Here is a 25,019-nt window from a genome sequence, read left to right on the forward strand (position 1 = left end):
CCAAAAAAAACAGCGTGCCTCATCTGAGGAGAATTAGAAAATACCTGTCATTTTCTGTAGTTTTATAATGTATTTATTATGTCCCCCATATGCCTAAACGTATATGTAGGATATGAATAAGAAAATATGCAATGATAAGCTGTGACTGGTGTTTTTGTGGCATTCTTAAGTCATATTTGTTGGACGCATCATCACACAGTGAGTGACACAGCGGGCCTGTGACAGTTGATGGAGCGGTTGACAGCTACATGCTGTTATCTATGTGGAGCGGGAAAAAAAAAAAAAAAAAAAAAGAAGAAAGTGGAGGAAGAAAGACAGTCAAAGGATAAAGGTATGGCATTTTGTCGTGATGTTGGCGAGATAGAAGGAGGTTTAACGCCGAGTTCTTTGCCAATATGTTTATTTTTTCCTGCTAGGTTGCTTCGCTAGCTCTGCTAGCTTCGGATAATTGTTGACACGCTGGTGAGGATTTAATTGTCATAAACTCAGTTTCAGTGTGTGATTCCCTGGGACTGACTGGCTGTCATGTGTTCATTGTCTGTTACTGATGTGACACTTAACATTACCTTAGCATTACTTAGCAGTAGTATACCATTTTTAGTGTGCATTATACAGGTCTCCAGTATGAAGCTGCTTGCGGCTTTATCAGTAAAACACATTTTAAAGGTTTATTCTAAGTTAGATATTTGGACTATTGGTGGTTATTTAATGCTATTGTGGCAGTGGCTCATTCAGCTTGATTTAATGACTTTAACTTGTGCAATGTGTAAATTAATTCAGAAACCTCTTAAAAACAAACATGTTTCCATTGGGTACATGCTTTAAAGGGACATTTATGATAAAAGATCAATTTTTTTGTATTACTGCAACATCACTGTGTTTTCTAAAATTGGAAGACAGGTGTATAATCATTTTTGTCTTTGCAGGAGGAATTGAAAAATATTTTCGGCTCCAAGCATTGAGCCAGAGGGATCATTACAACTTCCTGACCATGAAGCCCCTGGGCCATCCCATTCCTCAGGACCGCCTCCTGACCAGGAAGCAGCAGGGCCCATGATCAGCTGCCTGTTTTTGGTAAACCAGTATGAGGTAAAAAACAAAATAGAACAAAAAAACTTGCCAACCATGCCTTCCGATGACATGACTGCTCTAGAGCTTCCCACTTTCATCCACAAAACAACGTTTGGAGGAACTTTATCTCAATCTGTGGATTGCCCTGAGATTGGCCTGCACTCCGTCTGTGACTGTAACCTCAGCAGAGAGGAGCATCTAAAAGCTGAAGCTCATCAAAACCTACCTATGATCATTGACGGGACAGGATCGCCTTCCTGGTATTACAACAATCGGCCTCAACCATCAGATGGGCAAGCAACTGTCATATGAGGACATCATTGATGACTTTGCAAAAGTCTCTACAATCTCCAGCTGATCCAGAACAGTACTGCTAGGATCCTACTCAGAGTAAGAAAGCACAAACACGTCACCCCCAATACTCTGCACGCTTTAATGGCTTCCCGTTACTACCAAAATAAACTATAAAGTTGTGCTCTTTATGCATCAATGCCTTTATGGAAACGCTCCATAACTCAAAGAACTGCTCATTCAACAAACCCCAATCCAGAACACATGCTCTTCACACCAACACCACCTCCAACCCCCCCCCCAGAACCAAGCTCTGGACCACGGGAGATCTGGCCTTTACTGCTGCCGAGTAAATCTGTGGAACTCCCTACCCAGCCACCTCAGAACCCCACCAAGAGTGGCTTCTTAAAAAAAACCAAACTAAAAACACTTTAAGACCTTTCTTTTTGCAGATGCTTTTAACTCTCTTAATGGACTCTTTTTAATTTTGAAATCTTAGGTGTTTACGTTGTCTCTTTTTCTTTTACTGTATGCTTGTAGCACTTTGAGATTTTTTTTTTTAATGAAAAGTGCATTAGAAATAAAATGTATTCCTATTGTTTACAATTTCACAGAGCTTTTACAAAATATTTATAAAGATTTGAAACAATATAAGTCCATTGACACCCTACATCAGGGGTGTCCTATCGAGGCCTGGGAGGGCCGATGTCCTGCATGTTTCGAGGTCTGTCCCAGTTCCATCACATCCAAGTGGCTTCTTTTACAAGCATGATGATGACATTATCATTAGAAATAGAAAGTCTTTATTATCATTGTACAATGTGTAGCGGAGTTGCTCCTCTCACAAATATGAGGAAGAATTGTGCAAAATGACAAAAGGTTCCAGATGTTTCACAGTGGATTTTGAGTTGTTTGTGACGTGCAGCATGTGCACGAATCATTGAATGGGGAAATTTTGGTTGGTCATGGCTCTGGAAAATAAACTTTTAGAATCTGCTTGTCTTTCCTTTGATACGCCCGTAGCAACAGGTCAAACAGGTGGTAACCAGGGTGGAGCTGTCCTTGATAATGTTTTGTGCTCCACTGAGGCATTTGGAGATGTAAATGTCCATCAGGGAGAGAGAGTCAATGCTGCTGCTGTGATTACTCCTCTCTCAGCCAGAAGGTCTGGGCTCCAATCCTGGCTGTGAGTTTCTTTGTGGAGTTTGCATGTTCTTGTGGGCTTCCTCTGGGTATTCCGGTTTCCTCCCGCAGTCAAATCTCTCTCTCTCTCTCTCTCTCTCTCTCTCTCTCTCTCTCTCTCTCTCTCTCTCTCTCTCTCTCTCTCTCTCTCTCTCTCGCCTCAAAAAGTAACTGCTAATGTTACATATTGAAGTCATTTGAAAGAATGGTCTTGTGGGCAAATTATTTATTAAATGAATATATAAATTGTATCTGAGCTGCACAAATAAATGAAATCTGTGTTACCTCAAGCTGAAGACTAATGCCAAATGAAGCTATGAAGTTGCACAGTGGCCAAGTGGTTAACATGTCTGACTTGTCACCCAAAGGTCATGAGTACAATCTCTGGCCATTTCACTGTGTTGGTACCGGGCATATGATGAACTATAGACCTACTGGCCGCCATGGCAAATAGGCACAGACACCTGAAGTGTCAAAAAGCCACTCGCCAGCACCATTACAATGAGTGAAAGTAAAGATAATCTGAGTCTTTACAACCCATGTGGTTCTTGACAGCTCTGTTAATTTATCAAAAATGAGCCACAGGTTAAAGGTGTGAATTGCAATTAGGATTTGCACCTCATATTATCTGCTATTTAACACATTAACAATGATTAAGGAACATGTTACATTACAAATAAACACAACAGCTGAAATACGTATAAGACATATTCAAATAAATATTTTTATTTAATGCATTTAGTTATTTATATAATATAATTAAATTAACTTAAGTGTTAACAATACCCATTCATCTTCTATGTGCTATATATTATTATATTGCTATTACATTGTCAGTCTTTGAAATTGATAAATATTATATAATATCCAAATAAAAACAAGTCAATAAAGTGTAATGTACTATCATTTACTTATGCAAAAGATAATGTGCTGACCCAATATGACATACATATAGGTATATGTATTCATGTAACAATAAAAAAACATACATGTGTATAAATATTTACATCACATCAGAAAGAGGCTTCACAATAACCTCATACAATAGTAATACAAGTGGCATTTTGAAGAATATTAATGTTTTGAATTCCCTCACTGCCTAGCATTACATGACTAATTACTGTCAAGCATTTCAACTACTTCTGTCTCTTAAGCATGGCATGTACATCAAATTACATCAGTTCAGAGTATATTTTATTTATTTTAATGATAATAATAAATACATAAAAGTAGTATAGCACTTTTTCGGGCACTCAAAGAGGCTTTACATAAAGAAACACAGATAAAGAAATATAATGAAGGTTTTATGGAAATCGCAGTTTATTTATTTTTCCAAAGATATGACAATAGCTTCAATATGCCTCAAAATGCTTCAATATAAAACTCTGAAATGAACAAATGTTATCATGGGTACATACATGAAAGTTTTACTAATTATTTATCATGTACTTACACATGAAATGTGATGGATGAACCCTTTGATTTGTACAGCAAACTTCACTATCTTGTTTTGCTCCTCGATGTTGTTTTGCCACTACTGGAAATCAGAGCTCATTGACCGCCTCAAATAGTCTTATGCACGGTCTAGAGTTTGTACATATCTATGGTTGGTACCTTGACTTTGCCCATCTTCGCTCCAGTCCACTCACCTGTATAAATGAATGCCAGCATATCCTGGAGAGTAACTGCAATGGACCAGTGTCCCATCCAGGTGTAATTATAAACTATCTGAAACTGGAGATAATCGCTGGCCAAATCAGCTCCCATGGTTTGGAATGGGTTTAGTTAGTACGACTACTCGTAGTTGATAATGACCATTAGGGTTAAAACAAAGAAACAAACAAGAAGGACTAACAATACATTTCATCTTTTTTTTTTTTCCTGATGGAGTTCTTCGTAATGGTTTGAAAAAAACATTTTAAACTTTTCCATTGTGGATATTGTTGTTGGGATGCTTATCTTTGGAAATACTATTTACAATCACTCTATGCTTTGAAAACAATGCAATGATTTGATGTCTTGCTTCTAAATTTCACATGTTGAGGACCATCAAGTGAAAAGCTTTGTGTTACATATGTATGATGTTTCTATGGTGCTGAAAGTCTTCAGATTTATGTTTAATCACAGTTGTACGTGGTCTTTCAGAGTCTTTAAGCCCTTTTGAACTGCAGTTGTTTAATCAGTCAGTACCATGGCTGGAAAAAAATAAAAACAAACTCCTAAGAAAATATGTATGTGTTTTTGCAGAACAATCTGCTCATTTCCATAGAATATTATTACCGTCCATGTCTGTGACCAAGAAACAAACAAGATTTATTTTTTGATGAGACCTAATATGATGTAACTTTTGCTATTGCTTTCCAAAATACATCCTATTTTTCTGAAAAACATAAAGGCATATTTATGTAAATGCTGAGTATTTTCAAAATTGCTTAAGTTTTCTGGCAAAAAAACCCCTAACATTTTGTAACTATGTATTTGATTGAAAATCATTTGCTAAGAATATAATTTTTGAAATGTTTTATCATAGTACTTTCTCATACAATTTGTGTTTACACATTACTTGCGTATCCATCATCATAACATGTATGTTGTCTCATAACTTAGGTAAATCGTGAAATGAATAACTGCCCACATGAAATAAGCAATGATTTTTAATTTTTTTTTAATGGGCTGAACGATTTTTATATTTTGTAGAAACTTTTCTGACTTTTGACATGAAGTTCATGAGGGAATTAAGCCATCATAATCTTTTGCCTTTTGTATGTGTAGCTTTTAAATGGAGCGAGATTCGGCATTTATGTGAGCATATAGGACAAACCTGCATGCAGGTAGTAGGAATGGTCTCTTGGTGCCGCTGTGGACCAGTGTAAAGAATATATGTGCAAACCTATCCAGCCACTCCTGCATTATTTCCAGTACATTTGGAGAAGAATCCCGTTTTGCGACGGAATTAAGAGGAATCATCACTGCTTAGTTGTTTGATCTCATTTCTTTGTTTTTGGATTTTTTGTTTTTGCTTGAAACCGTATTTTTGTGGGAAAACTGGAATTGTATTTTTTTTCCGAGGATGGGAGACAAAATAGTCGAAGCGCACGGGCCGATCGTCTGCTTTGCTTTCTTCATCATAACGATGCGCCTTGTCTACGGAGATCTGAGTTATTCTTTTCCAGAAGAGATGAAACAGCAATCCGTGATTGGAAATATTGCAAAGGATATCGGCCTTGATATGAAAGCCTTGTCTTCTCGGAAAGCCCGTGTGGATTTGGTTGGAACTCGGAGACGCTACTGTGACATTAATCTAAATACCGGGGATTTGATCACCATGGAGAGAATGGACCGAGAGAGCCTTTGTGGAAAGAAACCGTCTTGTGTTGTGATGATGGATCTGTTGTTAGAAAATCCTTTGGAGCTCCATCGTATAAACCTTCATATTCAGGATGTGAACGACAACGCACCAAGATTTAAAAATAATTTGATCGACATGGAGATAAGTGAATCCGCAGATAAGGGTAACCGATTCTCCATCGAAGAGGCCCATGACGCAGACATAGGTCAAAATGCTGTTCAAATGTACAGTCTTCAAAAAAATGACTATTTTATCCTCGCTGCAGACAGTAACCGAGTTGAACTGGCGCTTGAGAAAAACCTAGATCGAGAAAAACAGAATGAGATCAATTTACTCCTCACAGCTCTAGATGGCGGCTCTCCTCAGAGATCAGGCACTGTAGTCATACACATCAAGGTGTTGGATGCCAATGATAACGCCCCAGTGTTCAGCCAGGCCGTTTATAAAGCCAGTCTTCCTGAAAACTCTCCACCAGATACTGTGGTGGTCCGTGTCAGTGCTACTGATGCAGATGAAGGACTAAATGGAGATGTGACATATGATTTCGGTCACGTGTCTGACGACGACATAAATATTTTTTCAATTGATCCCAAAACAGGAGAAATTAAAGTGACAGGTGCGATTGATTTTGAAGACGGAAGTTCATTTGAAATTAGAGTGAACGCGAAAGACGGCTTAGGACTCACTTCATACGCTAAAGTTGTTATAGATGTTACTGACATGAATGATAATGAACCCATGATAGACATAAAGTCTCTGTCTGACCTCATTCCAGAGAATATCCCACCTGGTACAGAGGTGGGCATCATTAATGTGCAGGACAGAGATTCTGAGAGTAATGGACAGGTCCGCTGCTCCCTCCAGCAGGGTGTCCCTTTTAAGTTAGTTACTTCTATTAAAAATTATTATTCTCTGGTGAGCACGGGACAACTGGACCGTGAAGTAGTGTCTAATTACAACATTACAATCACTGCCACTGACGAGGGCTCTCCACCTCTGTCATCCTCTAAAACTGTTAAGTTATCCTTGGCTGACATCAACGACAACCCACCTGTGTTTCAGGAAGAATCGTACAGCGCATATGTGAGTGAAAATAACAAACCTGGCTCCACTTTATGTTCCGTTTCTGCTCGAGACCCTGACTGGAGACAAAACGGCACCGTGGTTTATTCTCTGTTAGCTGGAGAGGTGAACGGTGCCCCGGTGTCCTCGTATCTGTCTGTGAACGGAGACACGGGGGTGATCCACGCTGTGAGGTCGTTTGATTATGAACAGTTGAGGAGTTTCAAAGTGCAGATGATGGCCAGAGACAACGGTTCTCCTCCACTGAGCAGCAACGTGACGGTCAGTGTGTTCATATCGGATGTGAATGACAACGCTCCTCAGATCTTGTACCCCGCCCCGGAGGGCAACTCCTTCATGACCGAGCTGGTCCCCAAAGCTGCACACGGAGGTTCTCTGGTGTCCAAAGTGATCGCAGTGGACGCAGATTCCGGACAGAACGCGTGGCTGTCTTATCAGATAGTAAAATCCACTGATCCGGGACTTTTCACTATTGGTGTCCACAGCGGAGAGATCAGGATACAGCGGGACATTTCAGAATCTGACAGCATGAAACAGAACCTGATAGTGTCAGTGAAAGACAATGGACAGCCCTCTCTGTCTGCCACCTGCTCCATGTATTTACTCATTTCTGATAACTTGGCTGAAGTTCCTGAGCTGAAGGACATTTCTTATGATGAGAAGAACTCCAAGCTGACCTCATACCTGATCATTGCGCTGGTGTCTGTGTCCACTTTTTTTCTGACCTTCATTATCATCATCCTGGGTGTGAGATTTTGTCACAGGAGAAAGCCCAGACTGTTGTTTGATGGAGCAGTAGCCATCCCCAGCGCTTATCTCCCTCCGAATTACGCAGATGTTGACGGCACAGGAACTTTACGCAGCACTTACAATTATGACGCCTACCTGACAACAGGATCTCGAACCAGTGACTTTAAATTTGTGAGCTCTTACAATGACAACACATTGCCTGCTGACCAGACTCTGAGGAAAAGTCCATCTGACTTTGCTGATACTTTTGGGGATTTGGATTCATCTGAAGAGGTATGAGCTGCTTTTTGATTTGTTCACGGTATGCTTTTATCATGCTGTGCAGCTTGTATTTAAATGTTAGGTTTTGATAAGTGCCAATGAATTAGATTTCTATGAACCTTTCCTAATCAATTAGTAAATTAACATTGAGTCTAATCAACTCTGCTTTGTTAAATATATTTACTCAGGAACAAAGACCAAAGCTTAAATCTACACATATGCGTGTTTAAAAACAATGAAAATAAATGTTCTGTCAACTCAGCTTTAATCCAATTTTACTAAAAATTAGTTTGAGCAATATTTCAGATATTCACCTCGTTAAACCTGCCAAAGCTATCAGCAGAGAACGTCATCTCTACATTTTAGGTCGAAGCACCTCAGCGCGGTCTGGAACGTTAAATTAACTGTCCATGGTGCTGGAAAAAAACAAATTAAAAAAAACTGCTTCAGCTTTTTTTATATTTTGTCCGATTCGTGTTTTCTTCCTGTCATTTTTTCAAAATGTCACAATGGTAGTCATGTAATAAATAAAAAGATTCTGCAATTGAGTGTATTGCCATAGTTTTACTTCTCAATATTAACCCAGCTTTATTTGCTATGTATTTCAGGAAATTCCAAATGTATTAACACATTATTTCAGAATTAAATTATAAAAGTCCGTCCGAGCTTGGGGCTCCAACAAACAAACATAAAACCCCACAACAAAACAGGATGTTCATTTTATTTATTTATTTATTCTATATTTTTTTTGGGGGGGGGGGGCTTATTGTCTTGAAAAACTAATTTAAAAATGAAGCAAATGGAAAATATTTTTTTAAAACAGTCACAATGAATTACTGACATGTCAGTCCTCAGACAAACCAAATACACGTAAGCGTGTTGAATTACTCTCCTGTCAGGTTGTTTGACGTTATACTGAAGCTGATATGACTTTACACAACTGTAAGTAATATCAAATGACTCAGAGTGTCGCTGTCTGCTCACAGAATGAAGGCAGCCCCAGCTCCACCTCCTAATGTACCCAGTCTCCTGACAAGTATCCAGTGAAACGGTTACATGTTAGTCATTTGATGTCGGGAACATCGCATTTATTGTTGGACTCCTGTGCATTTTTGAACAAGTTTTGTTAGTGCGCAGTGAAGAAGATAAGTTGTACATAGGAGTGCCAGTTTTATTCCAGGATGGGAGACAAAGGATTTTCTTTGCTTTGTCCGATGCTCTGCATTGCTCTTTTCGTCATGGCGCTGCACCCTGTTCACGGAGAGCTTACTTACTCTATTCCCGAAGAGATGAAACAGCATTCTGTAATCGGAAATTTAGCCAAGGATCTTGCGCTTGACCTTAAAACATTTTCTTCTCGAAGTGGTCGTTTTGACTTTAAAGGAACTCGTAAACGCTACTGTGATATTAACATGAATACTGGAGATATGATCGCATCGGACCGAATTGACAGAGAGAGCCTTTGTGGAAAGAAACCTTCCTGTGTCGTGAAAATCGATCTGCTGCTGGACTCTCCTTTGGAGCTTCATCGTGTGAACCTTCACATTCAGGACGTCAACGACAATTCACCCAAATTCAAAAATAATTTAATTGAAATGGAAATATGGGAGTCAGCGGAGAAGGGGAGTCGCTTCTCCGTTGAGCAGGCCCACGACGCAGATATAGGGAATAATGACGTTCAAAGGTACAGCCTTCGAAAAAACGATAACTTCATTCTTTCTGTCGATAACAACAAAGTTGAACTGGTGCTTCAGAATAAACTCGATCGAGAGGGGCAAAATGAAGTCAGTTTACTTCTCACAGCTATAGATGGCGGCTCTCCTCAGAGATCAGGTACTGTAATCATACATATTACTGTGCTGGATGCCAATGATAACGCCCCAGTGTTCAGTCAGGCTGTTTATAAAGCGAGTCTGCCAGAGAACTCTTCACCAGATACAGCAGTGATTCGTGTCTCTGCAACTGATGCTGATGAAGGAGTCAATGGCGACGTATCATATGATTTTGGTCATGTGAACGACGACGATTTAAATGTTTTTTCTATTCATCCTGAAACTGGAGAAATAAAAGTGCGAGGTGCAATTGACTTCGAAGAAAGAAGCTCATTTGAAATTAGACTCGAAGCTAAAGATGGTTTGGGACTAACCTCATATGCCAAATTTTTAGTGGATGTGACTGATGTAAATGACAACATCCCGGTGATATATCTGAAATCCCTTTCAAATCCCATACCTGAGAACATCCCACCTGGTACAGAGGTGGGACTCATAAATGTTCAGGATGAAGACTCTGAGAGTAATGGACAGGTCCGCTGCTCCCTCCAGCAGGGTGTCCCTTTTAAGTTAGTTCCTTCTATTAAAAATTATTATTCTCTGGTGAGCACAGGACAACTGGACCGTGAAGTGATGTCTAATTACAACATTACAATCACTGCCACTGACGAGGGCTCTCCACCTCTGTCATCCTCTAAAACTGTTCAGTTATCTGTGGCTGACATCAACGACAACCCACCTGTGTTTGAGGAGGAGTCGTACAGCGCATCTTTGAGTGAAAATAACAAACCTGGCTCCACTTTATGCTCCGTTGCTGCTCGAGACCCTGACTGGAGACAAAACGGCACCGTGATTTATTCTCTATTAGCAGGAGAGGTGAACGGTGCTCCGGTGTCCTCGTATCTGTCTGTAAACGGAGACACGGGAGTGATCCACGCTGTGAGGTCGTTTGATTATGAACAGTTGAGGAGTTTCAAAGTGCAGGTGATGGCCAGAGACAACGGTTCTCCTCCACTGAGCAGCAACGTGACAGTCAGTGTGTTCATATCAGATGTGAATGATAACGCTCCTCAGATCTTGTACCCCGCCCCGGAGGGCAACTCCTTCATGACCGAGCTGGTCCCCAAAGCTGCACACGGAGGTTCTCTGGTGTCCAAAGTGATCGCAGTGGACGCGGACTCCGGACAGAACGCGTGGCTGTCTTATCAGATAGTGAAATCCACTGATCCGGGACTTTTCACTATTGGTGTCCACAGCGGAGAGATCAGGACACAGCGGGACATTTCGGAACCTGACAACATGAAACAGAACCTGATAGTGTCAGTGAAAGACAACGGACAGCCCTCCCTGTCTGCCACCTGCTCCATGTATTTACTTATTTCCGATAACTTGGCTGAAGTTCCTGAGCTGAAGGACATTTCTTATGATGAGAAAAACTCCAAGCTGACCTCATACCTGATAATTGCGTTGGTGTCTGTGTCCACTTTTTTTCTGACCTTCATTATTATCATCCTGGGTGTGAGATTTTGTCGCAGGAGAAAGCCCAGACTGTTGTTTGATGGAGCAGTAGCCATCCCCAGCGCTTATCTCCCTCCAAATTACGCAGATGTTGACGGCACAGGAACTTTACGCAGCACTTACAATTATGACGCCTACCTGACAACAGGATCTCGAACCAGTGATTTTAAGTTTGTGAGCTCTTACAATGACAACACACTGCCTGCTGACCAGACTCTGAGGAAAAGTCCATCAGATTTTGTTGACGTTTTTGGAAATGGTGACAGTTCTCCTGAGGTAGGACACATTCCTCTTCATAAATGTCTCTAAACGGTGAATATCACATTGTGTCATTACTTTGAAAGTCAACGCACCCAACCATTTGCCCATATATTACTTACCCTAGAGATATAGGGAACAAGCTTCCCTTGTTTTATATCTATTTTTTGGGGGGATCTTTGTTTGTTTGCTTTGATTACGTTCTTGTCAGGCAAGGATGGTGCATATTTTCTGTTTTAGTCTTTTGTTTGCTGTTATGATGCTTTAGTATGAATTGTCATTTGTAATTTCAAACTACATTACATGTCATAAGCTATACATTGTTTTCATTTTTTGGTTAAAAAATGTCTCTATTGGTAACGGTTTAGTTGTATCCAGTCGCTATGTCACTTACTACTTTTCTATAAATGTCAATTTAATTGAAAAACATTAATTATATATGTTAATTGAAAAACATATATATATATATATATATATATATATATATTCTGCAAAATGAAGTCTTTTGTGTCCAGGGTATTGCTAATCATTGCAAATTTCCATTCACGTTTCCCGCGTTTATTTCAAATTTAGATAATTTTATTTATCCATTGGTTCGAAGCTCGAGCCACCTTCTTACAACGGAATATGAGGTTTACGTAACATTATCGTGTAATCCCATTCATTTTAAAAGTATATACCACGTCAATGTTAGCATTTGTTTTCATATGTCATGAATGTTTTAAGCAACCATAAGTTCAGCAAACATCTAATTCTGTAAAATACTGAAAAGAAAAAAAAAAAATGTAAACGCTTATGAATTAAGAATGCGATTTACATTTTTAATTTGGATCACGTGTCTGATTTTTTCAAACGCCAAAAAGATATCTTAGAATCTATATACGTTGAAATGAATCCACTTGTTAAATGTATCTAGAGTACTTCCAACGTATTTGTATGACTTCCACAAATGTTAGTATTTAAATAAACACATCTGAATGACCAATTCCCCATGTGGTCAGTATTTGACCACATATAATCTGATACGTTACAAATTCTACTGAGTCACCAGACAGTATCTGTTTTGATTTTCATACATTCACGAAAGTGATTGGCCCAGTCCGGATAGAGAATCGTTGAATCTTTGTCTTGCCGTTGCAGTGCTGTCCACGGTCCTGATATGTTTCCTGTTTACTGAGTGCCAGAAGATTGAAGCAGACTTCTTCCATTTACAGTACAATTAGCGACGTCAGTGTTGATGTTTTTGACAACAATTTTCATGAAGTCCTCTGCAACTGACGTTGTTTATATGCGATATGTCGAAAAAAACTCGGGGCGTCGCTGTTCACTCGCAGATAACAAAGGGGTAATTTCTCCACCCACAGCAAAAATAGTAATCATATGGAAACCAGGGGCAGCCATTGTTGGAAAAGAAGCTGATCTGTACGTTCTAATTCCAACTAGAAATCATATAATATGTATTGTCTATAGAATTAGTTTCCCCTTTTCTCTGGAACTATGGCTCTGACAAGACGACCTTGGTTGGTTTCTCTGAACTGCTTCGTTGTCTTTTTCCACCTCACCACGGCGGACCTGAGCTACTCCGTTCCGGAGGAGATGAGACCAGGGTCGATTGTTGGAAATATTGCCAAGGATATTGGCCTGGAAGTGGGGAAATTATCCGCCCGTAAAGTCCGTTTCGATGCTGAAGGAAAGTACCAACATTACTGTGACATTGATCTGAAATCTGAGAATTTGATCTTGAAAGAAAGGATTGACAGAGAGGAGCTGTGCGGGGAGAAGGTTTCGTGCATGCTTACGTTTGAATTAGTGCTGGAAAACCCTTTGGAGCTGCACCGCATTTCTGTGCTCATTCAGGATGTTAACGACAATTCACCAATTTTCCCGAAAGATCTATTTAAATTAGAAATTAGTGAATCTGTCGTCAGAGGAGCTCGATATAGTCTTATTGAAGCTCACGATGCTGACATTGGACAAAACACAGTGAAAGACTATATGCTACAAAAGAACGAGCATTTTGTTCTGTCCGTACAAGGTGGAGAGGATTCATCACAGCATATCGAGCTGGTTTTAGACAAAGAGTTAGACCGTGAAAAAGAGCAAGAATTAAATCTTGTGTTGACTGCAGTTGATGGTGGAAATCCACAGAAATCAGGGACTGCTATTATACTTGTGAGTGTGCTGGATGCCAATGATAACGCACCTGTGTTTGACCAGGCTGTATATAAAGCGAGTCTACCAGAAAATTCCCCTGTGGATACAGTAGTATTAACTGTAAGTGCCACCGACGCAGACGAGGGGGTCAATGGGGAGGTGACTTATGAATTTAGTCGCATTTCAGAAAAAGCTAAAAAGGGTTTCACACTGAACAGTAAAACTGGGGACATAAAAGTGATCGGTACTCTTGATTTCGAGAGTGATAATAAATTTGAAATGCGTATTTATGCTAAAGATGGATATGGTCTTTTTTCAAATTCTAAAGTCACAGTTGATATTACTGACGTTAACGACAATGCCCCGGTGATATATATGAAATCAACAATTAATCTCATACCTGAGAATATCCCACCTGGTACAGAGGTGGGCATCATTAATGTTCAGGATGAAGACTCTGATAGTAATGGACAAGTCCGCTGCTCCCTCCAGCAGGGTGTTCCTTTTACATTAGTTCCTTCTATTAAAAACTATTATTCTCTGGTGAGTACAGGACAACTGGACCGTGAATTGGTTTCTGATTACAACATTACAATCACTGCCACTGACGAGGGCTCTCCACCTTTATCCTCCTCTAAAACTGTTCAGTTATCTGTAGCTGACATCAACGACAACCCACCTGTGTTTGAGGAAGAGTCGTACAGCGCATATGTGAGTGAAAATAACAAACCTGGCTCCACTTTATGTTCCGTTGCTGCTCGAGACCCTGACTGGAGACAAAACGGTACCGTGATTTATTCTCTGTTAGCTGGAGAGGTGAACGGTGCCCCGGTGTCCTCGTATTTGTCTGTTAACGGAGACACGGGGGTGATCCACGCTGTGAGGTCGTTTGATTATGAACAGTTGATGAGTTTCAAAGTGCAGGTGTTGGCCAGAGACAACGGTTCTCCTCCACTGAGCAGCAACGTGACAGTCAGTGTGTTCATATCAGATGTGAATGACAACGCTCCTCAGATCTTGTACCCCGCCCCGGAGGGCAACTCCTTCATGACCGAGCTGGTCCCCAAAGCTGCACACGGAGGCTCTCTGGTGTCCAAAGTGATCGCAGTGGACGCGGACTCCGGACAGAACGCATGGCTATCCTATCAGATAGTGAAATCCACTGATCCGGGACTTTTCACTATCGGTGTCCACAGCGGAGAGATCAGGACACAGCGAGACATTTCAGAATCTGACAACATGAAACAGAACCTGATAGTGTCAGTGAAAGACAACGGACAGCCCTCTCTGTCTGCCACCTGCTCCATGTATTTACTTATTTCTGATAACTTGGCTGAAGTTCCTGAGCTGAAGGACATTTCTTATGATGAGAAGAACTCCAAGCTGACTTCATACCTGATCATTGCGCTGGTGTCTGTGTCCACCTTTTTTCTGACTTTCATTATCATCATCCTGGGTGTGAGATTTTGTCGCAGGAGAAAGCCCAGACTGTTGTTTGATGGAGCAGTGGCCATCCCCAGTGCTTATCTCCCTCCGAATTACGCAGATGTTGACGGGACAGGAACTTTACGAAGCACATACAATTATGACGCCTACCTGACAACAGGATCTCGAACAAGTGACTTTAAATTTGTGAGCTCTTACAATGACACCACATTGCCTGCCGATGAGACTCTGAGGAAAAACCCATCAGACTTTGATGACGCTCTTGAAAACGGTGACAGTTTTCCCGAGGTAGGACACATTCCTCTTCATAGTTTGCGTTGTTTTTGGATTAAGTGTTTGTGTGGCAATAGTGATTCGTGTTTTATGGTCTTTCATGTTGTATGCTTTCATAATATGTTTTTTTTCTTTAACTTTTGACATGCTATTTCAGACTGCATTCATGCCTAATAAGTTATATATATTGTTATATTTAGTTTAAAATAAATTTCCACAGGTGCAAGGTTTAGTTGTACACATTATTTTACTAACTATTATCCAATATTGTCACGTAATTAAAAACAAATCCCTATTTTTTTTCTGTTCCTTCATATTCGGGCAAATTAATATTTCCATAGTGTCTTCCATCGATCCACCTTCTATACAAATAAATATAGATTTGCTGAATATCTAAATGCTTTACAAAATGTGATTTACATAACATTATCTTGTTGCCACATTTATTTTAAAAGCAAGAGTATGCGTAGTCAATGTTTATATAGTTTTTTAATAAGCTTTGCATGTTTTCATTAACCATAACTTGCCAAAGGTGTAATTGTCTCAAAAAACAAAACAAAACAAAAAGAAGAAAAGCGAAACAAACACAATCATATGAAGTAGGAATGCGATTTACGATTTTTTTAACTTCCAGATTTCAGATTTTGTCAAGGTACTTCCAAGGTATGGGAATCATTTCCCCCCAAAAAAGGGTACACTTTTTTATTATCACATCTCGCCACCGAACAATTCCACATGTGGCCAGTATTTGACTTTAAATAACCTGTAAAAAGTCACAAATTCCACCGAGACACCAAACATAATGTGTCTTCATTTTCATAGTTCCATTAAAGAGAGTTAAATGAGTCAGTCAGGATAGAGAATCTTTCAATATTTGACTTGCCGTTTCAACATTGTCAATGATCTTGAATGGTTACTTTCTTTCTTTTGTCTCTTTTCTGACTGAAGTAAAGTCGTTTTACTTAAAATCTAATTCGCGATAGCGAGCCACTTTGGTGTTGATGAATGACAACAACTCTGGCGAATTAATATCTGTTTGGTGTTGTTTATTTGCCATATGTTGAACTATACTCCGGGCGTCGCTGTTCACTCGCAGATAAGAAGACGGTCTTTTCTCCACCCACAGCAAAAAATATCATTCTTTGGAAACCAACTGCAGCCATTGTTGGGGAAGCAGCCGAGCTGAATGTTTCGTTTCCAATTAGAATAACATTTTCAATTCATTATTCGTTTACTGTGGAACCATGGATCTTACAGGCCGATCTTGGGTCATTGATTTCTGTTGCTTTGCTGTCTTTTTCCACCTCACCACGGCGGACCTGAGCTATTCCGTTCCGGAGGAGATGAGACCAGGCTCCATTGTTGGAAATATTGCAAAGGATCTTGGCCTTGAAGTGGGGAAATTGTCCGCCCGTAAAGCCCGTATCGATGCTGAAGTAAAGTACCAACATTACTATGACATTGATCTCAAAACTGGGAATTTGATCATGAAAGAAAGGATTGACAGAGAGGAGCTGTGCGGGGAGAAGGTTTCGTGCATGCTTAAATTCGAATTAGTACTAGAAAACCCTTTGGAGCTGCACGGGATTGCTGTGCTCATTCAGGATGTAAACGACAATTCACCCGTTTTCCCAGAAGATTCAGTTAATTTTGAAATCAGTGAATCAGCCGATAGAGGAGCTCGATATCGTCTCAATGAAGCGCATGATGCTGACAGCGGACAAAACACAGTCAAACAATACAGTTTACAAAAGAACAACCATTTTTTTCTGTCTGTAAAAGATGGAACAGATGGATCCCAAACCGTCGAGCTGGTTTTAGACAAAGAGTTAGACCGTGAAAAAGAGCAAGAATTAAATCTTCTGTTGACTGCAGTTGATGGTGGAAATCCACAGAAGTCAGGGACTGCTATTATACATGTGAGTGTGCTGGATGCAAATGATAACACACCTGTGTTTGATCAGGCTGTATATAGAGCAAGTCTGCCAGAAAACTCCCCTGTGGATACATTAGTATTAACTGTAAGTGCCACTGATGCAGACGAGGGGGTCAATGGAGAGGTGACGTATGAGTTTAGTCGCATTTCAGAAAAAGCTAAGAAGATGTTCACCATAAACAGTAAAACTGGAGAAATAAAAGTGATCGGAACTCTTGATTTCGAGAATGATAATAAATTCGAAATGCGCATTTATGCCAAAGATGCCTATGGACTTTCATCTGATTCAAAAGTACTAATTTATGTCACCGATGTAAACGATAACGTCCCTGCAGTATATATGAAATCGTTTATTAATTCAATCCCTGAAAACATTCTACCTGGTACAGAAGTGGGTGTCATTAATGTTCAGGATGAAGACTCTGAGAGTAATGGACAAGTCCGCTGCTCCCTCCAGCAGGGCGTTCCTTTTAAATTAGTTTCTTCTATTAAAAACTATTATTCTCTGGTGAGCACAGGGAAACTGGACCGTGAATTGGTTTCTGACTACAACATTACAATCACTGCCACTGACGAGGGCTCTCCACCTCTGTCCTCTTCTAAAACTGTTCAGTTATCTGTAACTGACATCAACGACAACCCACCTGTGTTTGAGGAAGAGTCGTACAGCGCATCTGTGAGTGAAAATAACAAACCTGGCTCCACTTTATGCTCCGTTGCTGCTCGAGACCCTGACTGGAGACAAAACGGTACCGTGATTTATTCTCTGTTAGCTGGAGAGGTGAACGGTGCCCCGGTGTCCTCGTATCTGTCTGTGAACGGAGACACGGGGTTGATCCACGCTGTGAGGTCGTTTGATTATGAACAGTTGAGGAGTTTCAAAGTTCAGGTGATGGCCAGAGACAACGGTTCTCCTCCACTGAGCAGCAACGTGACAGTCAGTGTGTTCATATCAGATGTGAATGACAACGCTCCTCAGATCTTGTATCCCGCCCCGGAGGGCAACTCCTTCATGACCGAGCTGGTCCCCAAAGCTGCACATGGAGGCTCTCTGGTGTCCAAAGTGATCGCAGTGGACGCAGACTCTGGACAGAACGCATGGCTGTCCTATCAGATTATTAAATCTACTGATCCGGGACTTTTCACTATTGGTGTCCACAGCGGAGAGATCAGGATACAGCGGGACATTTCAGAATCTGACAGCATGAAACAGAACCTGATAGTGTCAGTGAAAGACAACGGACAACCCTCTCTGTCTGCCACCTGCCCCATGTATTTACTTATTTCTGATAACTTGGCTGAAGTTCCTGAGCTGAAGGACATTTCTTTTGATGAGAAGAACTCCAAGCTGACTTCATACCTGATCATTGCGCTGGTGTCGGTGTCCACCTTTTTTCTGACTTTCATTATCATCATCCTTGGTGTGAGATTTTGTCGCAGGAGAAAGCCCAGGCTGTTGTTTGATGGAGCAGTGGCCATCCCCAGTGCTTATCTCCCTCCGAATTACGCAGATGTTGACGGCACAGGAACTTTACGCAGCACGTACAATTATGACGCCTACCTGACAACAGGATCTCGAACCAGTGACTTTAAATTTGTGAGCTCTTACAATGACAACACGCTGCCTGCTGAACAGACTCTGAGGAAAAGTCCATCAGACTTTGCTGATGCTTTCGGAGACGGTGACAATTCTCCTGAGGTAGGACAAATTCCCTTTCATAAATTTCAATTAAGGTTGTACACGACTTTTTGTGACATTTCAGTGAAATTCAATGGACCAGGTCATTTTTTGATACAGTCTTTATGTATAGGGATCAAATGTCCTTTTGTTTTAAAACTACATATTGTTGTTGTTGGATCAAGTGCCTTTATTACAATACTAATGCGTGTTTTAAATTATTTCATGTATGCTTATTTGATATTGTTTTATTGTAACTTGTGATGTACGATTTCAAATGGGATTTTATCTCAGAAGCTTTACATTTTGCCTTGTGTAGTTCAAATAAGTTCTTTATACGTGAACGGCTTAGTTGTATACAGTACTTCACTGAATACTTTTCAGTACGTGGTGATGTGTGCCTTGGTGGAATTTTTCTCAATCAGAATGGAGTGGGTGTGTTGGTAACGTATGGGGGTGTATTTGTGACGGTTGAAGGGTCAAACGAGGAATTGAGGTGATGCCCGAGATAAACCTTTGAAAGGTGAGCTATCGTAAAGAAAGTCAACTCGAGTGCTCTGTGCTGTCCTCTTTCACGGATACAAACTTTTAAATTCGTGAATAATTCTATACATAAAAGTTTCTCTAATCATTGACATTTTTAATTTATCTCTCTATTATTTTGTCTTTAATTTCACGTTAATGCATATTTGTATTCCCACAGCGTTGATCTTGTATTCACATCAATTTTGAAAGTAAGAGCATGCCTTGTCAATGTTTCCATTTATTTGCATAGGCTCTGCATGTAAGAGCAGCATATAGTTCGTCCATGATATGATTGTCTGAAAAAAATTAACAAACCCCCCTCCCTAATATTTTAATCATAATTTAGATTTTGTCAAAGGACATAAAATATCTTTTGATCTGTATAATTGTAAGTTGCTCCACTTGTTAAATGAATCCAGAGTACTTCCAGTGTATTAGTTCCACTTCCAAAAAGGGACCGTTTTTCTTGTCATTTTCCTGAATGACCAATTCCACATTTGCCCAGCATTTGATTTTACATAATCTGATACGTTACAAATTCTGCTCGAAGACAAGCAATGAATTGTCTCTATTTGCAAAGATCCATGAAACTAATTTTGACGGGGGTCAGTCCTGATAGCATATTTGAATCATTCGCTTACCGTTTCAACACTGTCCATGGTGCTGAATGGGTGCTGTTTTTTTTTACTTATTGAAACATAATCAATTTGCTTACACTGTGATTCACCAAAGTGAGCTACTTCAGTGTTGATAAATGGCAACTATTATTACGAATTCAATCGTACTGGATGTTGTTTATTTGCGATATATCAAATAAAACTGCGGGCGTCGCTGCTCCCTAGCAGATAAGAAGTCGACAGTTTCTCCACCCACAGAGAAAAATATCCAGTGTATTGAAAGCAAGTGCAGCCATTGTTGAGAAAGAAGCCGAGCTGTTCGTGTTGTCTCCAACTAGAAGAATATTTTCTGTTCAGATTCCTCTCTTTTCGGTCGAATCATGGATCCTGCAGGACAGTCGTGGCTCATCGATGTCTGTTGCTTCGTTGTCTTTTTCCACTTCACGAAGGCGGACCTGAGCTATTCTGTTCCGGAGGAGATGAGACCAGGATCCATTGTTGGAAATATTGCGAAGGATCTTGGCCTTGATGTGGGGAAATTGTTCGCACGTAAAGCCCGTATCGATGCTGAAGAAAATCACCAACATTACTGTGACATTGATCTTAAAATTGGGAATTTGATCATGAAGGAAAGGATTGACAGAGAGGAGCTGTGCGGGGAGAAGGTTTCGTGCATGCTTAAATTCGAATTAGTCCTAGAAAACCCTTTGGAGCTGCACCGCATTTCTGTACTCATTCAGGATGTAAACGACAATTCACCCGTGTTCCCAGAAGATTCAGTAAATTTTGAAATACGCGAATCAGCCGTCAGAGGAGCACGATATCGTCTAAATGAAGCTCATGATGCTGACAGCGGACAAAACACAGTTAAACAATACAGTTTACAAAAGAATGAGCACTTTGTTCTGTCTGTAAAAGATGGAGCAGATGGGTCTCAAACCGTCGAGCTGGTTCTAGACAAAGAGTTAGACCGTGAAAAACAGCAAGATTTAAGTCTTCTGTTGACTGCAGTTGATGGTGGAAATCCACAGAAGTCAGGAACTGCAATTATACATGTAAGTGTGCTTGATGCCAATGATAACGCACCTGTGTTTGATCAGGCTGTATATAAAGCGAGTTTACCAGAAAATTCCCCTGTGGACACAGTAGTATTAACTGTAAGTGCCACTGACAGAGACGAGGGAGTCAATGGGGAGGTGTCTTATGAGTTTAGTCGCATTACAGAAAAAGCTAAAAAAGTATTCACAATAAATAGTAAAACCGGGGAGATAAAAGTAATCGGAACTCTTGATTTCGAGAGTAACAACAAATACGAAATGCGCATTTTTGCAAAAGATGCTTATGGACTTTCATCTGATTCAAGAGTGATGATTGATATCACGGATGTAAATGATAACGTCCCTGCAATATATTTGAAATCATTGATGAATCCAATCCCTGAAAACATCCCACCTGGTACAGAGGTGGGCATCATCAATGTGCAGGACAGAGACTCTGACAGTAATGGACAGGTCCGCTGCTCCCTCCAGCCGGGTGTCCCTTTTAAGTTAGTTACTTCTATTAAAAACTATTATTCTCTGGTGAGCACAGGACAACTGGACCGTGAATTGGTATCTGATTACAACGTTACAATCACTGCCAATGACGAGGGCTCTCCACCTCTGTCATCATCTAAAACTGTTCAGTTATCTGTAGCTGACATCAACGACAACCCACCTGTGTTTGAGGAAGAGTCGTACAGCGCATCTGTGAGTGAAAATAACAAACCGGGCTCCACTTTATGCTCTGTTGCTGCTCGAGACCCTGACTGGAGACAAAACGGTACCGTGATTTATTCTCTGTTAGCTGGAGAGGTGAACGGTGCCCCGGTATCCTCGTATGTGTCTGTGAACGGAGACACGGGCGTTGTCCACGCTGTGAGGTCGTTTGATTATGAACAGTTGAGGAGTTTCAAAGTGCAGGTGATGGCCAGAGACAACGGTTCTCCTCCACTGAGCAGCAACGTGACAGTCAGTGTGTTCATATCAGATGTGAATGACAACGCTCCTCAGATCTTGTACCCCGCCCCGGAGGGCAACTCCTTCATGACCGAGCTGGTCCCCAAAGCTGCACACGGAGGTTCTCTGGTGTCCAAAGTGATCGCAGTGGACGCGGACTCCGGACAAAACGCGTGGCTGTCCTATCAGATCGTGAAATCCACTGATCCGGGACTTTTCACCATCGGTGTCCACAGCGGAGAGATCAGGACACAGCGGGACATTTCAGAATCTGACAGCATGAAACAGAACCTGATAGTGTCAGTGAAAGACAACGGACAGCCCTCTCTGTCTGCCACCTGCTCCATGTATTTACTTATTTCTGATAACTTGGCTGAGGTTCCTGAGCTGAAGGACATTTCTTATGATGAGAAGAACTCCAAGCTGACCTCATACCTGATCATTGCGCTGGTGTCGGTGTCCACTTTTTTTCTGACGTTCATTATCATCATCCTGGGTGTGAGGTTTTGTCGCAGGAGAAAGCCCAGACTATTGTTTGATGGAGCAGTGGCCATCCCCAGTGCTTATCTTCCTCCAAATTATGCAGATGTTGACGGCACAGGAACTTTACGCAGCACTTACAATTATGACGCCTACCTGACAACAGGATCTCGAACCAGTGACTTTAAGTTTGTGAGCTCTTACAATGACAACACGCTGCCTGCTGACCAGACTCTGAGGAAAACTCCATCAGACTTTGCTGACGTTTTTGGCGATTCCGATAGTTCCCCTGAGGTAGGACATTTTCCTTATATTCTAATATTCAAACAACAATGAATTAAATTTTGATATTTATTTTCACGATTTTCTTTATGGCCAGTTAATGCATCACACGTTGTGCCTATGTTTTAATTTAAACTTGATTCTTGGAATCACACAACGCAGCCCTATTTTTAAGTTGAATTGGTCATTATATTTAAGGCAACTATGTGTCCTTGCAGTGTGGATTATTTGATCATACTCTAAGGTGTTTATTGGGAAAACATTTTTACAGTCGGTGTATCAACTCTGTTTTCCTGATTGTCCTACATGCTTGCTTATTGGATTTTAGTTTATTTTACATACTGGGATGAAAAAGTGGCTTTGGCATTGTTGGATCGAATCAATCCCTCGTAATTGTGAGGATATTACCCACTACCATCCATGTTGTCCCCCGAAAACAAATTGTAACGCTTAACTCACTGATATATGTATGTTGCCCAATATTTAAAACATTTGAATTATCATTGTTTTTGTTGGTTTATATCCAGTAGTGTCTCGGAGTAAATTAATCACTAACCTAACGAAAATCTGACATTTTAATCCTCACGTGAAAAAAACGAAAATAAAAGAAAGCCACTTTTTAATCATGACGCAATAACCTGTTTTATCTTAGAACCAATAATGGGATTGATGATTACAATATGGGTAAATGTTGGCAAACAAGCTAAGCGGTTAATTTTGAAACTTTTTGAAACCCGTCTTCGGTACCAGGTTTTAAGACTATTATTATTCCTTCGTCGTTTTACAGCAGTTTTTCTAACCTCTCTACATCGTGGTTTTACAGTTTTATTTGAAAATATGCTCCATGCTCTCTCATGCATATGAACCTGTACATTTGGCAACATTTGGGACTTTGGTGTTCACTGAGATTTAATCGTGAACTTTCTGCTTCCACAAGACATTTTGTCTGTATGGGTTGCATAAAGAGTTGACATTCTCAACGGCATCAAAAATGACGACCGTTTTTTTTTTCTCTCTTTCTCTATTATCATAAGATGCTTCAGGTCTCACTTTATCTAGTTTGCCGATGCTTGTTAGAAACTCTTGTCTTACTTATTGTCATTGTGTTGCTTCCTCGCTTGTGTATTTATAGTTTAAATTGCACATTACTTACTCAGCCCCTACAGGTACTCGGGCCTGTCCACAAACTGTGATGAGAGGTTAATTACCTCCACATATCATTATGCGGCTCACATACATATTCAATTTTGTCCACAACTATAGTTGGGGTGGGCCTGACCCAGGACAGTGATTGGGCCAGCCCTCTGTCAATCACAGATAATGCTCCAACCAAACCACAAGGAAGACGAGAGGAAGATGCAATGAGAACTTGTTTAGCATGAGTCACATTTCAGGTATTCGGAATTGATCAAACCTATTCTTATTTGAGCTTACATGATTTGGATTTATTTTCTAGTTGATTCTGATGATTTGGGTTTTACCTAATTGTTTGTATTTTGTTAAAATCCGTCACATTTCAGATAACATGAAGCTGCACTTTTATTGTGGTGACATCCTTTTCATCTCTTGTGGATAAACCTTGTCCTCCCTGTATGATACTGAATCTGACACGACACAGATTTCAGTGTAGTGCACAGATACCAGATGATTTCCATCGTTGCTTGTCTTTTTATGAACACTCAACTCGAGAAGAATGAATACAACTCTGTTATTGATTGAAGTAGTCTCCGTGAGGCTTCATTATAAGATTATATTGTATGCAATTCATCGGAATGAAACGTTTGCAGTAGTAGCGCTGTCCATGGTACTGTTTGAGGACTTTCGCTTGATTGGCAACATATCTAGTGATTTCACTTGGACACTGAAAAAGAAAAAAAGAAAAGAAAAAAAACAACTAAAATGTTGTTCTTCTATATGGATATTGGCTAAAATTGTGTATACTTCTGTATTGAAAGTTGTGTATTGGTAATATGTGGAATACACTCCGAGTGTCGCTGCTCACTCACAGATATGTAGACGGTCGTTTCTCCACCCACAGCCACAACAGTCATTTAGTATCCACTACAGCAGCCATTGTTGTACGGGTAGCATATGCC

At 40.4% G+C, this 25,019-nt stretch overlaps 4 protein-coding genes across 4 annotated transcripts in view; all 4 read left to right on the forward strand.

Annotated features, from left to right (window-relative positions):
- Nucleotides 1-5,614: 5,614 nt before the first annotated feature.
- LOC308110678 (protocadherin gamma-A11-like) lies at nucleotides 5,615-8,005 on the forward strand (the record flags this gene model as incomplete). Its single annotated transcript, XM_080465136.1, has 1 exon — nucleotides 5,615-8,005. The coding sequence occupies one exon, from the start codon at nucleotides 5,615-5,617 to the stop codon at nucleotides 8,003-8,005; it is 2,391 nt and encodes a 796-aa protein (XP_080321262.1).
- A 1,220-nt stretch (nucleotides 8,006-9,225) lies between these two features.
- LOC308111334 (protocadherin gamma-A11-like) lies at nucleotides 9,226-11,586 on the forward strand (the record flags this gene model as incomplete). The annotated part of the gene is made up of 1 exon (XM_080466197.1): nucleotides 9,226-11,586. One exon carries the CDS (start codon nucleotides 9,226-9,228, stop codon nucleotides 11,584-11,586), a length of 2,361 nt encoding a protein of 786 aa, XP_080322323.1.
- A 1,446-nt stretch (nucleotides 11,587-13,032) lies between these two features.
- Nucleotides 13,033-25,019, forward strand: part of LOC308111335 (protocadherin gamma-A11-like) — a gene marked incomplete at both ends in the record, with an annotated part of 113,569 nt that continues 101,582 nt past the window's right edge. The window contains one exon of the mRNA XM_080466198.1: nucleotides 13,033-14,817. Within this exon, the coding sequence (XP_080322324.1) occupies nucleotides 13,033-14,817 (1,785 nt within the window). The remainder of the gene's footprint in view (nucleotides 14,818-25,019) is intronic.
- LOC308110895 (uncharacterized protein) lies at nucleotides 16,728-24,781 on the forward strand. Its single transcript, XM_080465515.1, has 2 exons — nucleotides 16,728-19,125; nucleotides 20,558-24,781. The coding sequence occupies exons 1-2, from the start codon at nucleotides 16,752-16,754 to the stop codon at nucleotides 22,975-22,977; spliced, it is 4,794 nt and encodes a 1,597-aa protein (XP_080321641.1). The 5' UTR covers nucleotides 16,728-16,751; the 3' UTR covers nucleotides 22,978-24,781.

Source organism: Lipophrys pholis (genome assembly GCF_963383615.2).
Source record: "Lipophrys pholis genome assembly, chromosome: 6".
In the NCBI taxonomy this organism is placed as follows: Eukaryota; Metazoa; Chordata; class Actinopteri; order Blenniiformes; family Blenniidae; genus Lipophrys; species Lipophrys pholis.